This window comes from Aphidius gifuensis, linkage group LG2 (assembly GCF_014905175.1).
Source record: "Aphidius gifuensis isolate YNYX2018 linkage group LG2, ASM1490517v1, whole genome shotgun sequence".
Lineage (NCBI taxonomy): Eukaryota > Metazoa > Arthropoda > Insecta > Hymenoptera > Braconidae > Aphidius > Aphidius gifuensis.
Window position 1 is genome coordinate 5334187 of NC_057789.1, and position 16324 is coordinate 5350510.

General features: G+C 25.1%; 4 protein-coding genes across 5 annotated transcripts; 1 reads left to right on the forward strand and 3 right to left on the reverse strand.

Annotated features, from left to right (window-relative positions):
• Positions 1–121: 121 nt before the first annotated feature.
• Positions 122–990, reverse strand: LOC122848595 (60S ribosomal protein L37a). The gene is made up of 3 exons (XM_044146775.1): positions 863–990; positions 423–551; positions 122–326 (listed from the first exon to the last, which is right to left on the reverse strand). Exons 1-3 carry the CDS (start codon positions 863–865, stop codon positions 180–182), a joined length of 279 nt encoding a protein of 92 aa, XP_044002710.1. The 5' UTR covers positions 866–990; the 3' UTR covers positions 122–179.
• Positions 967–6016, forward strand: LOC122848594. Of its 2 annotated transcripts, XM_044146773.1 has the most exons (4): positions 967–1080; positions 1207–1315; positions 1506–5484; positions 5558–6016. In XM_044146773.1, the coding sequence occupies exons 3-4, from the start codon at positions 1522–1524 to the stop codon at positions 5762–5764; spliced, it is 4170 nt and encodes a 1389-aa protein (XP_044002708.1). In that variant the 5' UTR covers positions 967–1080; positions 1207–1315; positions 1506–1521; the 3' UTR covers positions 5765–6016. The 2 variants fall into 2 exon arrangements, with proteins under 2 accessions (XP_044002708.1, XP_044002709.1); XM_044146774.1 differs by lacking the exon at positions 1207–1315 and having other exon boundaries at positions 996–1080.
• A 1835-nt stretch (positions 6017–7851) lies between these two features.
• LOC122848596 lies at positions 7852–9050 on the reverse strand. The gene is made up of 2 exons (XM_044146776.1): positions 8767–9050; positions 7852–8465 (listed from the first exon to the last, which is right to left on the reverse strand). Exons 1-2 carry the CDS (start codon positions 8876–8878, stop codon positions 8125–8127), a joined length of 453 nt encoding a protein of 150 aa, XP_044002711.1. The 5' UTR covers positions 8879–9050; the 3' UTR covers positions 7852–8124.
• Positions 9051–11492: 2442 nt separating this feature from the next.
• Positions 11493–15461, reverse strand: LOC122848599 (chromatin-remodeling ATPase INO80-like). Its single transcript, XM_044146780.1, has 3 exons — positions 15158–15461; positions 13137–14653; positions 11493–12881 (listed from the first exon to the last, which is right to left on the reverse strand). Exons 2-3 carry the CDS (start codon positions 14496–14498, stop codon positions 12675–12677), a joined length of 1569 nt encoding a protein of 522 aa, XP_044002715.1. The 5' UTR covers positions 14499–14653; positions 15158–15461; the 3' UTR covers positions 11493–12674.
• Positions 15462–16324: the final 863 nt, after the last annotated feature.

Below are 16324 nucleotides of genomic sequence, written 5' to 3' on the forward strand. Positions count from 1 at the left end.
CTCCAAAAAATTAGCAAAAAAGGAGCATTATATTTTTAATTAATATTTGAAAAATTAACAGCCTATTTTTAATCTAAATATTAAAAAATTCCTTATAATATTAAAAAGCAAGACAAAAATATTGAAATATGAACATTTTATTTATTAAATATATTTTTAATGATTAATTAAATATATATTTATTGATCCTTGATTTCACGAAGACGACGTACAGCTGATCTGACTGATGCTGCTGCTGTTGTGGAGTATACCCAGGCACCACCAGCAACAGTTCTCTGGCATCTTTTGCATGACCAAATTCCTACAACTGATCTTTTCATGGAATCCTAAAAAATGCAAAACAAATATTATCATTATGTAATCCATCAATTCAATGATACATAGAGCAAAAAAAAAAAAAAAAATATAAACAATTAATTTACCTTTCCACAGAAGGTACATGTGTACTTGCTGTGTTGGGTGATTTCCATTTTTTTAACCATCTTCCTCAAGGAGGCACCATAACGGGTACCATATTTTCCTGTGATTCCAACCTTCTTGGTGCGTTTTGCCTAAGCAAAAAAAATAATATTTATATTAGCATTAATAATAAAATAATTATATTTTGTTGTTGTATCATTATCTCAATTAATTTTCATTTGTAGATTTTATTTTTTTTAATAACAATATAAATATTTCAAAGCATGGATCAATAAGAAATTTTGAGGTTATGTAACTATTGCATTGTTTTTAAAATTACTCCCATTAATTATTTGGGGAAAATATTATTACAAATTTATTGTAATTAAATAGTCTGAAAATTATTGAACATAATTATGTCACTTTTACACATTTTTAATGATGATTTATAATTAATTTTTACCATTTTATATTTGTGATGTTTTGGCCAACGTGAACGGTAACGCCGCGAGGGGGTAAAGAGAATTGAAAAAATAAAAAATTGAAAATAAATAAGAAAAATAGTTAGAGTCAGTGTTAGTAGTGGCACTTTGTTATTAAGAATTATCATATGCTGGAGCCTGGGGTTATAACAATTCATAATTTGGGAATGTTTGGGGAAGGGTTCGAAACCCAGTAAAGGTAAATTTTTTTTTAGTTTCATCAAGTTTCATTTTGAGTTGTGATTATAATAAAACAACAAATAGGCATCCATTTTATTGAAATAACATTGTTACATGCAATTACATGTTTTATTATTTATTGTAGGTTTTAATCTTCAACTTAATCAACAATTTATTTTTATTATTACATGACAATTGATAATTGTTTTTAACAAAATCTTAACCTTCAATAGTTGATTGATTATTAAAAAAACGTGAGTTAATTATTGTTATTTTATTATTTTAATATTTAAATTATTAATAGGTATATTCAATTGATCAGTAATTTTGTTGTTTTTTTTTTTGGTTAAAGAAATTAATTTTAAATTCAATTAATTCAAGTGTTATTCAAATGTTGACAAGATTTTTGTTTGAAATATTTAATAATCTTTAATGTTGTTACAGATTTTAATTCATAAAAATGTCATTAGATAACGAGCAAAATACAAATATAATAAATGGAGTTAATAAAACAAGTGAAGATGATGAAAATCATTTGGTTGATAATACTACAGTTGAAATGACAGTTAAAGGTAAATCTCGTGGTAAAAAAAAAAATGCCAAGTCAGATATAAAAGTAGAAACAAAAAGAATAACACGTCGTAGTTGTAGAGGCATTGAAAAAATAAATGACATTAAAATAGAACAACAACAACAGTCAACATTGAACATGAAAAAACAAAAAGATACAACAACAAATGGTGATGTTGAAAAATTAATATCAGATGATAAAACTGTGATTTCAAATGGTCAAAAAAATAATGATGAAATCATCAAAGAACCAGTTGATTCTAATGAAATAAATTCATCAAAAACTCAAGGATTAAGAGCATATAGACCAGCAAGAAGATCCATGTTGTCTCTGTCGTCTTCAAGTATCCAAAATGATTCATATGGTGATGCTGATTTACAGACCAATGAATCATCTGTCCTTGAAGATAACCAACACACCAAGGAATCATCAACAATATCAGACTGTCAAGATCATTCAGATGATTTAAATAATTCTACTAGTGCTGTTGAAGCATTGACAAAGCCAGATGATTATCAAGAAGATATTATTAACAATGAAAATTTAATGACAGAATCAAACGAGCCATTGATAAATAAAAATAACATGGAAGATCAATTAAATATAAATAATATATCTACAAATATTAAAAAAGAATCAGTAAAATTAACTGACGAAATAAATAATTCTCCGGAAATAAATGAAAATGAATTGTTAAAAAATAATGAAGACAATTCAATGGATAATTTAAATGACAATAAATTAAAAAATTCAAATAATAATACATCAAAACGTCGTGGAAGATCAAGAAAATCAAAAACATCACAAAATCAATTGATAACTAATTTTTTTGTTTCACAAAAAACTGATGATAGTGTTCCAGGTACTTCTCGTGAAGAAATATATTTAAAGCAAGAAACATTTGTAGATACAACTGATGATTTTCCAAGTGAAGAACAAAATGATCAATTAGATAATGAAGTTGTTAAAAAATATCCAAGTAGATCAAAGAAAAGAAAAATAAATAATTCAGATGAAACAAATGAAAATATTCCAACATCTTCTCGTAAAAGAACTCGTAAAAATACAGATGAAGTTGATGGTAAAGGTCTGAGTGAATCAGATACTGAAGATGTATCAAAAAAAGAAAAAGATAATAATGATAAACCATATAAACCACGTGAACGTACAAGAAAAACTCCAAAGACAACAAAAAAATCATCTAAAAATACTGTTAAAAAATTAACAAAATGTGGTAAATGTGAAAAAGAATTTGAAAATTGGGAAGAACATAATTTGCTTGATCATCATTTAATAGGCTGGCGTGATGGTGAAGAACAACCAAATTTATCTGATGTAACAGTTTTGCGAGAAATAAAAAGAGCATTGGATAGAGAAAAAAATAGAAAACGTAGAAAATATACATGTGATAAATGTCCAGATGTTGTTTTGACAAGTCCCGAGGGTTTTGTATCACATATACGTTTTTGTGGTAAATCAGAAGATGAATTATTAGCACTTAAATGGGAGTGTCCATTGTGTAAACGTTTGTATAATCCAAGTTCACAATATGCACATGAAAGATCACATAAATTACGTGAAGAAAATGCAAAAAAAAATGAGCTGCAATCACAAATTGATGATGAAAATGATGGTAGATGTAAAAGAACAGCTGCTAAAAAAGCAGCAACAAAAATAACTGAATTTGTTGATCTAGTCAAAGACAATAAAGATGATAATAAAAAAACAAAATTAAATAAAATAACAATGATGAAAGAAATGATACCAGATATAATGCCACCAATTAAAATTCCTCCAGTATTAATTAAAACATGGAAATCATCACTTGAAAAAAAAAATATAGCATGTTGTCATCAATTTAAATGTAAATTTACAGCAGATAGCTTTGATGAAATATGTAGACATTATTCGGAATGTAAACTAGCACCAGTTGTTTATTTTAAATGTAAAATATGCAAAGATTTTTCTGGTCATAAATTCGAAGTTGAAAAACATATACAAGATGATCATATTAAAAAAGAAAATAATGAAGATTCTGATTTTGTTGCTAGTGATAACAGTCGTGTTAGTGATGATGATGATGATTATGATTATGATAATGATAAAGTTACATCTAAAAGTAATCAACATAGTAAAATTTATAAACCTGTAAAAACAATTGGACGAGCAAATTTTTTAACATCAATTGGACCAGTTCAATCAAAAAATTTACATGCTACTTATACACCAGCATTACAATGGACCATGGATTTTGAATTTGAAAATTATCAATCATCATTATTTCAAGATTTAAAGCCAAATAAATTTAACATTGTAAATGATGATAATTTAATTGAAAAATATTTACCACAATTAAAACTATCAATGTCAATGAAAAATGAAAATAATAAATCATCCAGTGAATGGAAAAAATGGAAACGTTTTGAGTCTGATATTGTTGATAAAGTACCATCATTTTTTACTGGTGGTCCAGTTTGGGCAATGGCATGGTTACCAATACCATCAATACTATATGAAGATGAACCAAATCAATATCTTGCAGTAAGTACACATCCAAAAATGGAGGATACATATCAAGTATCAAAATCATATAAATTTAAAAATTCCATTCAAATATGGAACATTGGACATATTTCAATGAATTCTTCATGTGTTTTATCAAAACCAGAATGTAGTTATATACTTGCACATGAAAATGGTACAGTATGGTCAATGGAATGGTGTCCATCTGGTACATATGAGATGAATAAAACAATGGGCCTACTTGCAACTGGTTCATCTGATGGTTGTGTACATATTTATTCATTACCATTTCCAGAAACACTAGAAAAAACTACAAATAATCCTCCAGTATTTATGTCACCACCAGTAATGACTCTTCACATTAATCAAGACTTGGAAAATGCAACAAATAGAAATTGGCAATGTTTAAAAATTTCTTGGTCAAAAACTAATGGACATAATATTATTGCTGCTGGTTTTTCAAATGGTTATGTTGCATTATGGGATTTAAGTATGAAATCATCATTATTATTATCAAATATTAAAGGTAAAACAATACATTTAGATGCATTTAGACATTTTTATGCTCATGCACATGCTGTTATGCATGTACAAATAATACCAATTGATGGTGAAAGATATATAGCAACTGTTGGAATGGATAGAGAAACAAAAACTTGGGATATTGAAGATATAAGTGCACCAATGGATTCAATGAAAAAAGGTGTTGCTGTTAATGGTGCTTATATAACACATTGGCCAGCATTATTTACATCTTATGATGATGCACTTGGTCTTGGTCATACACAAACTTATATGGCTGTTGTACGAGAAGCATCATTACATGGTGAACAACGTGTTACACCATTGTTACCAACAAATTCACCGTGTTATGGTATTGCAACATCTGATTGGGCAAATGGTGTTTGTCATAGTACTCTTGCTGGTGATATTACAGCATTATTTCCAGGTCAACTATTATATGTCAAAGATTTTGATAAATTATCAAGAAAAAGATGGCTTGTTACGTCAATTGAAACTGTTGATTTTAATAAACTCAATGGTGATGCTAAAGTTGATGATAATATTGATGATAATGTTGAAGATAATGTTGATGCTACAAATAAAAAAAATAATAAAAAAAAAGATAAAAATAATAAATCTAAAAAAGAATATGAATATGGTCCAGAATATTATGAAGAATGTCATGATAAATTTGGTATTATTTTTAAAGATGATTTAACTAGAAGTAATATGAAATTGTCACCAAGTAATCGTAAAAGTGCCATTAATTCAGATGCAATGAATGCAGCTCCAATTGAACAGTATCCATTTACATCAATTAATAGAGTAAGTTTTTTCAAATTGATATAATTATGTTAAATTGTTTGCTTTAATTTATTTTGTTTATTTTCATCAACAGCTGGCATGGAATTCAAATGCTTGGAGTTATCTTTGGCTAGCTGCTGGTTACCAAAATGGCCTAGTCAGATTGTTGTCTTTAAATACAATGTCAATGAGTAACACAATTAAAAAAATTTTACCTGCTCATGTAAAAAAAATGTCGTCAAAGAAAAAATTAAATTCTAGTGAATCAATTATTGATATAAAAAATACAGATTCATCATGATAGCTTTAAAAATATAAAAAACAAAATTACTTTTAAATTTTTAAACAATCAATTAATTGACATGATAACTTGTTATTAAACATTTTATGTATAAACAAAATTTTATTATAACTTTTAAATGTTAGTTAAAAATCAATGTTAAAAATTATTTTTTTTAAAACATCAATGAAATGATTAGTAAGCTAATGATAAATGAGCATTTTAATATTTAACAAATATGAATAAATTATTTATAAATTTAATATTATTCGAGTTAATTTAATTATCCTTGTTAAATAATTTTTATTAAATTGTTAAAAGACAAAGGAATAGAAAAAATAAAAAAAATAAAAATCTAGTCATCTTGATATAGGGCAACATAACTTGACAACCTTCAGTTTTAAATTATTCGCACCGGTTTACATTGGAACAAAAAAAAAAAAATAGTAGGTGTGGCTGAAGTGGACAAATAAAGTAAAGAAATTTTTAACATCTGTTGCCTCATGATGAAAAATCTAAATAACAATTGTGTTGAATAGATACAATAACATTTCTTCAATATATAAAATTGATGTAAGACTTTATGCGAGTGTTGTGTCTACACAATAAATAAATAAAAATTTTCCTTTCGCTTATGTTAAGACACGCTTGGTGACCATTTGATTTCACTGTTTGATATACCATCTCTCTTTGGTGACCAGGCTGTTGTTGTTATTATCATTCTCATTTTTTTCTTGCTAACACATGCTGTGTACTTCTTTTTCTAGATAAATAAATAAATAAAAAATATACACGTGCGAAATACCTACAACAAATCAATGTAATTAAAATTGTCTGATAGCTTGTCTAGATGAAAAAGAAAGGAGAAAGGTATCATACGATTGGTGCAAATAAAAAATTGGAAGGGATCTCCTACATGTCTTTTAATAAACAGCAAATCAATTGGCCTCATTATCAAATACAGTGGAATATTCCAGTTATCGTGACACCACAAAAATAAAAAGAATATATATTATATATGAAAACATCAAAATATAACAGACAACAGTATAACACTCAGGCGAAAGTTTTAAGTGTTGCCTTTGGGGTTCCACCTGGGGTGATTCATTTGTGTTTTTTTTTTATTTTTTTTCATGCATCCGTAATAAACAACTTGTTGATTATTCAATCGAATTAAGTTGTTTATTAGCCACCTCCATAGTTTTTTTATTTTTTATTTATTTACAGGATGGAATAATATTGGAGATCGAGGACAATATTGGCATCAAGGATTTTATATTTATAATATTTATTCATCCGTAATTTAGTTGACTTGAAATTTTTTTTTTTCTATAACATTATTTATCTTGGGAAAATTAAATTATTTTCCTTGAGAATTACCCAAGGGCTTGACCTTCGCAGGTTTTTTTATTTAGTAGAATATTAATTTTTCTGATTTAAATATTTATTTATTTATATTTTTTCAAGTATTAAATGTAATTTTTTTTTTTTCTTTTTTGAAAATTGAATATTGCGTGTTGCATGAAAAATATCGATAAGAAAAAAAATAAAAAAATAATTTCCGGGATTTACGCTTCCTGAAATTTTTAAATATGGCAATGTTAAATAAATAAAAAAATGAAATATTATCTATTTATGATTTTAAATAAAAATTATTGAGTTATGGAAGTGTCGTGTAAATTTATAATAATTCGGACGGATGGACTGTGCGATGCGTGAAATCCCCGTGTAATAGAAATAACTTCCGTCGGAAATTCATGCTCATTGCAGCCGAGGATTATTCATTTTTTTAATTTTTATTGAATTTTTAAATTCAATAAGAATCACTGAAAAAAATCAGGTAATTATTCAACATGTTTATCAGGTTATTATTCAATAGTAAAAAAAAAAAAAATATCACACACATAAAATGACTCAGTAATCGAAATATTATTAAATATTAATTTAATTATTGCATTATAATTACAATCACACAAAATTTTTTTTTTTTACATCAAAAATATTTGTATAAAAACTTTTAACAATGAATTTTTTAATTTTCATAAATTCATTTATCATATTTTAGCTGTTTAAGAGAAAAAAAAACAAAAAAAAAGTGCAGTAATTTATTTTTCAAATAGTGAGAAAAAAACAAAAAACATGAAAAGGGTTTTTTCAATAATTTTTGTGTCAAGATAAATAAAAATAAAAAAAGAAAAAACGTGTTGAGAATCAATAGAATATTTACATGCAACGAATATGAATTTTCATGATAAATCAAGTCACGTTTACGTTGACCAATATGTAACTTGAATATTTTTTTTCCAAATTAAAATTAAGACTTTTTGTTTTACCCCGATTATTTCAAGGACAAGGACATGATATATATTTTTTTGTATTATTTAAGCTTTGACAGTTGTTGGTTCTTCTGTTTTAGCATCTTCAACAAGTTCTGGTGGTGTTATTGTTGGAATTTCTGGATACTCAAGTTTAGCACCATCTTCACATTCAAATATTGGACAACAATCTGGGAATGCTGCTGTTTTATTTGTTTTTTCTGATATTTTACATTTTGGATTTGCTTTTGGTAATGGTCCACAATCTTCAACAAGTTCAAACAAACGTCCTGAATTGTCATCAGCTGGTACACAAGTTGAACGACCACAGAATGGTGCTAATTCCCAATTTTTGCCTGGTTCAATTGTTGAACATTTTGTTGATGCAAAACACATACCAGGAAAATCTAAAAGAAAAATACAAAAATATTCAATAAAAAATACACCATGTAAACCATTAAACACTCCTTATATGCTACCGTATATTAATCGAGTGCAAAAATAAAAAAGAAAGAAGCTAAAAAAAAGAAAATCTCAAGGCAACACTTTCACTGTCAGATTCAAAACACCCACACGATAATTGTGCAAGACTTATCTCAAATATATTTGTATACAAACAAAGCTAATACATAACTTGACTAAAAAATTATTAAATAATTCAATAGCTATTATTTCTATCATTTAAAAAAATAATTTATTACTACTAACCACGAAGAACATCTGCAGGAATAAGTCTCCTGAATGTTTTTGGTCGTTCCTGTTCGACTTCTTGAGCCAATACAACAGCAGCAATAGCAAGAATAGCAATAAAATACTTCATTTTTTGATAGTTAATATTTTTTAAATGATAAAAAAATTAAACTTTATTTGTTTCCGACAATCAACGGAATAATTATGAATTGATTATTGAATTATTTTAAAATAAATCCTTAAAGGATTGACGAGCTCGATGAGTAACTTAGTACACCTGATTGTGAGACTGGTTCTGAATGATTCTCGTTGCCGCAATTTATACATTTGATTCGGGTGGGGTTTTTTTTTTTCGTTCAACTCCCCACTCACCAGGAGGTATCTACTGTTCTCCAAGTGGGCACCATGTATTTCTACCATCAATCGATTCATTGTGTTCTACTTTAGAAGAAAAAAAAAAAATAAACAAATATCCATTTAAAATTCTAAAGAGAAATAATTTTTGTTGAATTGTCGAAAAAAAAGATAGAGAATAATTATTTTTTAGCTTTTCTTTGTTTTAAATTATTTTATTAATTTGTTATGGTGTCGTGGAGTTGTAATAATGATGAACTCAATTGTATTGTATATTGCAAAAAAAAAAAATCAGGGAAGTCATTAAAACCCATCAAGGTTTTATGCATTTCCACGCTTTGGTGACTAACTTTCGCCCTCTAATTGATTTCGCTCTGACAGGTCCAGATATTTTTATTTATTTTTTTAATAATAATTAATTTTATTATTTACATTATTATATTTAAATATTTATTTATAAATTAGGTAATATCTGAGTATCTGACATAAAAATCAAGAATTAAAAATATCAATTCCAAGAATAATTTTAAATGCTAAAATTCACATATGAAAAATAAATATATAAAGAAAGAAAGAAGAAATAAAAAAGGTAATATTAAATAAAGATGTTTAAATTTCACGGCAAAGCGAAAGTTTGTTTGTCACGGTTGTGTCTGTATATATAACTATAGTTGGCTCTCAAATAATCCCTGTGAAAATCATCCTTGATCATGGATCGTTAGGCAAATCTCTCGATGTAAATTTAAAAAAAAAAAAATTCATCTTAAATTTAATATATTTCATCGTTCACCATTGACTTTCTCAATTATTAGTTATTTAAAATAATACATAATCATCATTTTAAATATGTCAATTTAGATATTGTGTTTTAAAAAAATATAATTAAATTTACGAAATTAATTTTATTATATATATCTAAATTTATCGGTGTCACAAGACAATGGTGCCTTATTTGTAAATTGGGCCAAGTGACTGTCCATGGCGAGATTTCATTTTTAATGTTTTTTTTTTTTTTCATCTTATTTTTTGATTACAAAAGGTGACGCAAATGGATCCTTAAACTTAACATGAGTATACCTTGGTTTTAATTTATTGAGATTAATATCTGGTTGATCGTGAAAAGGTGAAAGCTCAGATCGATTTATCTCTCTTTTTTTTTTGTTATGATGATACCTACTGGACATGCAAAAAATATGTATCTTTATTTAAAATTAATTGAAGAGTGAAAATCTCAAAGATAAACAGCCATAAAAAATATTTGAAGGAGACATGTGTGTTTAGCTAAAAAATAATATTATAATTGATGACAGTTTCGTTTGATTAGAAAGTCAAGATGATGTTCTGAAAATTGTTGAATCATATATGATTTTTATATTGATTTATTTAACTCGATAAATTTAACAATAAAGTTAATAAATTATTCATGAATATTTTGCTTAAATGAATTTTAACCTTGACCAAAAAGCTAATAATCAACTAAACAATTATTCCTACGTAAAAATAAAAATATTTAAAAGCTAAATAAATTTCGATTAATAAAAAAAATATTATTTATTAAATTGGTATATATTGTTGCTCGACAACGTGTCAATGTGTTGATCACCAGGCCATGAAGTTTCTATTATCAAGTACCTATACTAGCTAACTTTATTGCAACACCAAAAAATAAAAACCATAGTTTGTTATACGAGTGAGTCAATTAAACACATGCCCATCCTCTTCCGGCATGACAACGTATTCCTCATCAAACACTTTCATCTTCAAAGTACTTCAAACTTTTACATTATGTTCCTTAAAAAAATTAGTCAATTAAAAAACTAACAACAATAAAATCTTAGCTAGCTTATTATCAATTAAAAATTCTTAAACTTTTTATTTTCAAAAATTATTAATTCATATCTAAGTTAATTAACATTTTAATGTTAAAAAAAATATAAAAATAAAAGTATGACTCAGATCTAGAAAAGAGGTTTATGCGATTTAAATATTTCTTAGTTTCATAATTATTGGATAATTAAATATAGAAAAAAAAATATTCACAACAGAGACATGGACTAAATGTTGTTGAATTTTTTTTTTTAAATAAAATTTTATATTTTTTTTTCTAAAGACAATATCCGGTGACCATGTGAAGTGCGTCATGCAGTATTATTTATATTTTAAAATATTTCTTATTCTTGTTATTAATTTTATGTATGTATATTTAAAAAAATATATTTTCGTAATGGTATATAGCTTATTAGTCAGGGTGAATGAACAACCGAATGAGAAGAATAACATTGTTAAATTTATTGTTTATAGATAAAATAAATATTATCAGTTGGATAATATTTATTGTTTAATAAATAATATACAACGACAAATGATTAACAAATTCTCAAGTTTTATATTATGATCATGTAATATCTGGTACCCTTGACATCATTATAATTATATAATTAAATCTCATCGACTTGGTCTTGGCTGATGCTTTATTATTATGGGAATAACTAAAATATGAAAAAAAAAATAATATGTTAACATTGTCAAGGAAGCAACAGGCGTTGGTTTGCGTGTGTGCAATCATTTCCACTCATCCGAAACATTATATATTTTTCCTTTTCTTAGTTTCATATATTTTCTACGCAATATAATTATATAAATTATTGAACAATCATTATATTAGTGTAAAGAAATTAGCTTTATTTTTAACTTTTTTTTTTTTCACATAACTATGATACATGTGGGACTTTAAACAAAAAAATTATATTTTAAGAAATAATGAATCCTACAAAAACGACCCTTTTTTTTATAGTTTATTTTATTTTTAAATTAATAACAGCTGTTGCAAATTAAATGACAAGATAATTTTCTTATGACTTAATTGTTTTTTTTTTTTTTACTTACATTTATACAATTCGAATTAATAAATTAATAAATGATTTTTTTTATACAGCTGGTGTAAATTTAAACGTCGAGAATTCATATTTAAATTTTGAAAAAAAAAAAAAAAAAAAATATATTAATAGCCGAAAAAGTATCTAACTTTTCAATAAATTAATAATTTTAAAATTCAAATTTTCTTAATTATTTATAAATCCCAATATTAAAAATCAACAAATTATGATTATAGATTTTGGATATGAAAATATTTCGATATTGATTTTCGAATATTTCTAATAGAAAAAACAAATAATTTGGGATTTTTATATTGTGTAAATTAAATTCACTGTATTAATTGTTAAACAGTATATACAATAGATGTATTGTTGGAATTATTAAAATAATACAAGATAATGGAATTAAAATAAACTAAAATCTCGACTTTTTTAAATTACAAATAAAAGAGATTAATTGATGACAATTTGAAAAATTTAACAACAATGATTTAAAATTTATATTTGTTCTGGTAAATTAATCAAAGAACTAAATAAATTTGACTAAAATGAATTCCCATAATTTCACCATATTGCACCAAATTGTCAAATTCAATTTTCCATATTTATCTTAACATTTTGTATTTAAAAAAATTTCCTAACAATTTATTTACCATTTTTTATCTTGTTTATTTATTTATTTATATTATTATAATATTATTCTGTGGCAAATCTTTCATGCCAAATGCAATCACGGTGTTGTGTGTTCAATACTTTGTCAAGTACACGTCCAACACGATGAATTCTTCCTTTAAAACGATCACGATCACGAGCCATTTCTTCCCAGGGTCCACGACGAGCAGCTCGATATGCAAAATTCCATTTAATCATTGTATGAACAGTTGGCTGAAGATTAAATTGAACCTAATAAATAACAAAAAATAATAAATAAATAAATACCAAGTGTCGTTAGATATTTAATTAATATGATAATTAAATGATGTCCTCGTTGATTATGCAAAATTAATTCAGCTCAAGATTTATCTTTTTATGTTATTCTATTATTTTTTTTTTTTTCATCTTGTTATTTTATTTTACATGTTATTCAAAGCTTCACATGATAAATTAGTGATTGAGGAAAAAATAATGTCAAATAAAATATTATTAAATTAAATATACCTTGTTGTTGTTTGTAGATTTCTTTTCTTTTTTTTCATAATGGTTGTAATCTTCATCTTCGAACTCTTCGTAATCTTCATCTTGGAATTCAACATCTTCATCTTCAAATTCAATATCTTCATCATCTTCATCTTCATCCTCATCATCATCTTCTTCATCATCAGTACTACATTCACAGTCTGAACCATCTGAACCACCAGCAAAAACAATTGAAAAATCATCAGAATCAGTTGAATTATTTGATATTGATCTTTCACGTATGACAAATGAAGTATCAACATTATTTTTTTCTGGGCAACTTTTAGCTTCATATGTCATTTTAACTGTTTCAGATTTATCCAATTTTTTATTTTTGCAATCTTTAATTTTTGTTGAATTATCAAGTACATAAGTATCAACAAACATTGGATAATTTGGTATAATTTCATATGAACTATCTGATTCATTACCAGTAGTTTGCAATATTTCATCATCAACTTTGTCAGTATTATTAATTTTTATATAATTACCTTCCCAAGTATCAAGATCATCTTGTATATTTGAATAAAGATTATGTTTTATTCTTTCTTTTCTATGTTTTGATTGACTAACACCAGATTTTCTTAATTGTAATTTGCCTTTACCTTTTTTACGTTTTTTAGCAATAACATTACATTTACGTCTTGACTTAATTGTCAATGATTTTTTAAATAACAATTCTTCATTATTATTTATCTGGCTTTCAGGTACATCAGTATCAATATCAATAACCATTTCATCAACTTTCATTTTATCTTTATACATTTTTGATTCATCATTAATATCTATATTATTTAAATGTAATTTATCAATATTATCATTATAATTTTTATCCATTTTTAAACTTTCAGCAATAGCAATATTTAAATCATTTGTTTGTTGATGATTTTGTTGAATTTGTTGATAATGTTGAATTTCTTTTATCCAATCAAATGTATGTATTATTTTATTATCAATAAAATGATCATGTTGTGATAATAATAATTTACTACCAATATCTGTACTTAATAATTCTTTAAAATTTGATGATTTATTGGCATACATGTTGTCTGTTGTTATATGTTCATTACTACCAGTTAAATTTCTTAATAAATCTTCAGATGTTATTGTACTATTTGGCAATACAGTTACTGATAATGTATTATTAATATTTGTCATAAAATTTGGTAATTTTGATACAATATTACCAACTGATCCAAACATACTCATAACACTACTAAATATATTATTTTTTCTTTTTTCTATATTACAACGTGCATCATCCATACTCAATGAATGAGTCATACGATAATTTTCGTTTTTATGACTATTAAGAGATGCATCAATTTCTTTTGTTGAATACATTTTTAATATTTTTTATAATTATACTTTTAATTTACTAGTCGTCACTGCAACTCAGCGATTTGTCAATAAATTCAATTAACAATATGTATAATTTTTTTTTTATCGACAATATGTTGTAATGTTGTGTTGTCTTGATGTCCCACCTCTGTGTATCACTAGAAATAAAAATAAAAAACAATTATTAAAATAGGTAACAACATTAACAAGTAATAATAATAAAAAAAAAACAGATTAAATATTTTATCAGTCAGATAAGAGATAGTACTATGAACTCTGACAAGGACACTCATTAACTTTCAATATTAATTATTAAATAACAAGTATTATTATTATTATATTTTGAAAAATAAAAAACACATTGTTGTTTTACGAAATGAGGAAAATATATTACTGATAGCCTAATTTTATTTAAACAACAAATATGGATACTGATAAATTAATGTAAACTTATTGTTACAATTATTATTATTACTATTATTATTATTATTGTTGTTGTTGTGATTATTGTTATTATTGATGGGTTTTTTTTTTTTTTTTGAAGGATATTAGATAGTTATTTATAATGATTGAGTGAGTGAATGTGTTGATGGATATTTGATATTATTTAGTGAAATATATAATAGTGATGAATTAATGTAGATATATGATGAAAAACTTACAGCAAGGCCAAACTTTTTCGACGTTTTTACAATGTTGTGGCCACAATTTATTATTATTCCACAATAAATCTAAATGTTTTTTATTAAATTCACAAGTATATGTTTTATTATCGCCAAATATTGTAAATTCTTTATTGTAATTAACATTTATTTTAGATGATTCCATTGTCACAAGGCACATTTTTAATTATTATAACAACAATGATTACTTTTAGGCAGCCATTTTTGAGAATTATTTTTGTTCGAATGTAAAGTTTCTACTACGTAAAACGTGAATTATGACGCGTTAGGTGTGGCGAGGGGGGAAGAAAAGTCATTTAGTTTTGGAAGAGTGGCTCTGATGTCGTGGTATTTTCTAGAGACTGCTAGAGACCCTAGAATTCCCTGGAATATATTTTTCGTGGAAAATGTTTATCATTATTATATGATTTCGTGACTCATCGAGAATAATCGGAATACGCGAAATTTGATCGTCTTGATTTTATAGATGGATTAAAAAAATTTAAAAATGATGTCATTAAATTCTCAGCTATAATGATGCCATTGTTACAATATTCATGGAAAAAAAAAAAATGGAGCTTGATGATAATATGCATGATGCAACTTTATTAAAATTTTCCTTTTTCATTTCTATTTATTCCTATTTGCATAAACTATAGCTATTTATTTACATGCACTTTTTTTTCTTCTTTAAACTAATAACATTTCTTGTTGTTTGATTTGAACAAAATAAATAATTTAGTCATAATATAATGAAAAAAAATTTCTATTGTTGGCAATTTATCATGAAAATATTTCTCTGTGATTTTTTCAATTTTCTGGGATAATTAATCACATAGAGAAATATTTCTCTATTTTATTTATAAAAAAAAAAAAAATAAACATGTTAAATTTTTTTTTTTTTAATAAGCAAATATTTAATTAATAAATTAATTAAAATAAATAATAATTAACAAATTAACATTTAAGTAAAAAAAATTCATTTTTATTATTTTAAATTATTCAACATTATTTATTATTTTAATTAATGAAAAAATTTTATACACACAATCAAAAATATATGTATTTTTTTTTTTAACAACAATCTTTTGATTATTTTAATAATTAACAATCCAAGTGGATAATTGAACATACAATAAAATTAATAATTAATGAATAGCCAAATTG

Coding starts and splice junctions, on each gene's coding strand:
- LOC122848599 (XM_044146780.1), bottom strand. CDS start 14,498: ATGTATTCAACAAAAGAAATTGATGCATCTCTTAATAGTCATAAAAAC. Junction 12,882..13,136: donor AATCTACAAACAACAACAAG/GTATATTTAATT, acceptor GTTATTTATTAG/GTTCAATTTAATCTTCAGCC.
- LOC122848595 (XM_044146775.1), bottom strand. Junction 327..422: donor CATGTACCTTCTGTGGAAAG/GTAAATTAATTG, acceptor TGCATTTTTTAG/GATTCCATGAAAAGATCAGT.
- LOC122848596 (XM_044146776.1), bottom strand. CDS start 8,878: ATGAAGTATTTTATTGCTATTCTTGCTATTGCTGCTGTTGTATTGGCT. Junction 8,466..8,766: donor TCCTGCAGATGTTCTTCGTG/GTTAGTAGTAAT, acceptor TTTTTCTTTTAG/ATTTTCCTGGTATGTGTTTT.
- LOC122848594 (XM_044146773.1), top strand. CDS start 1,522: ATGTCATTAGATAACGAGCAAAATACAAATATAATAAATGGAGTTAAT. Junction 5,485..5,557: donor CATTTACATCAATTAATAGA/GTAAGTTTTTTC, acceptor TTTCATCAACAG/CTGGCATGGAATTCAAATGC.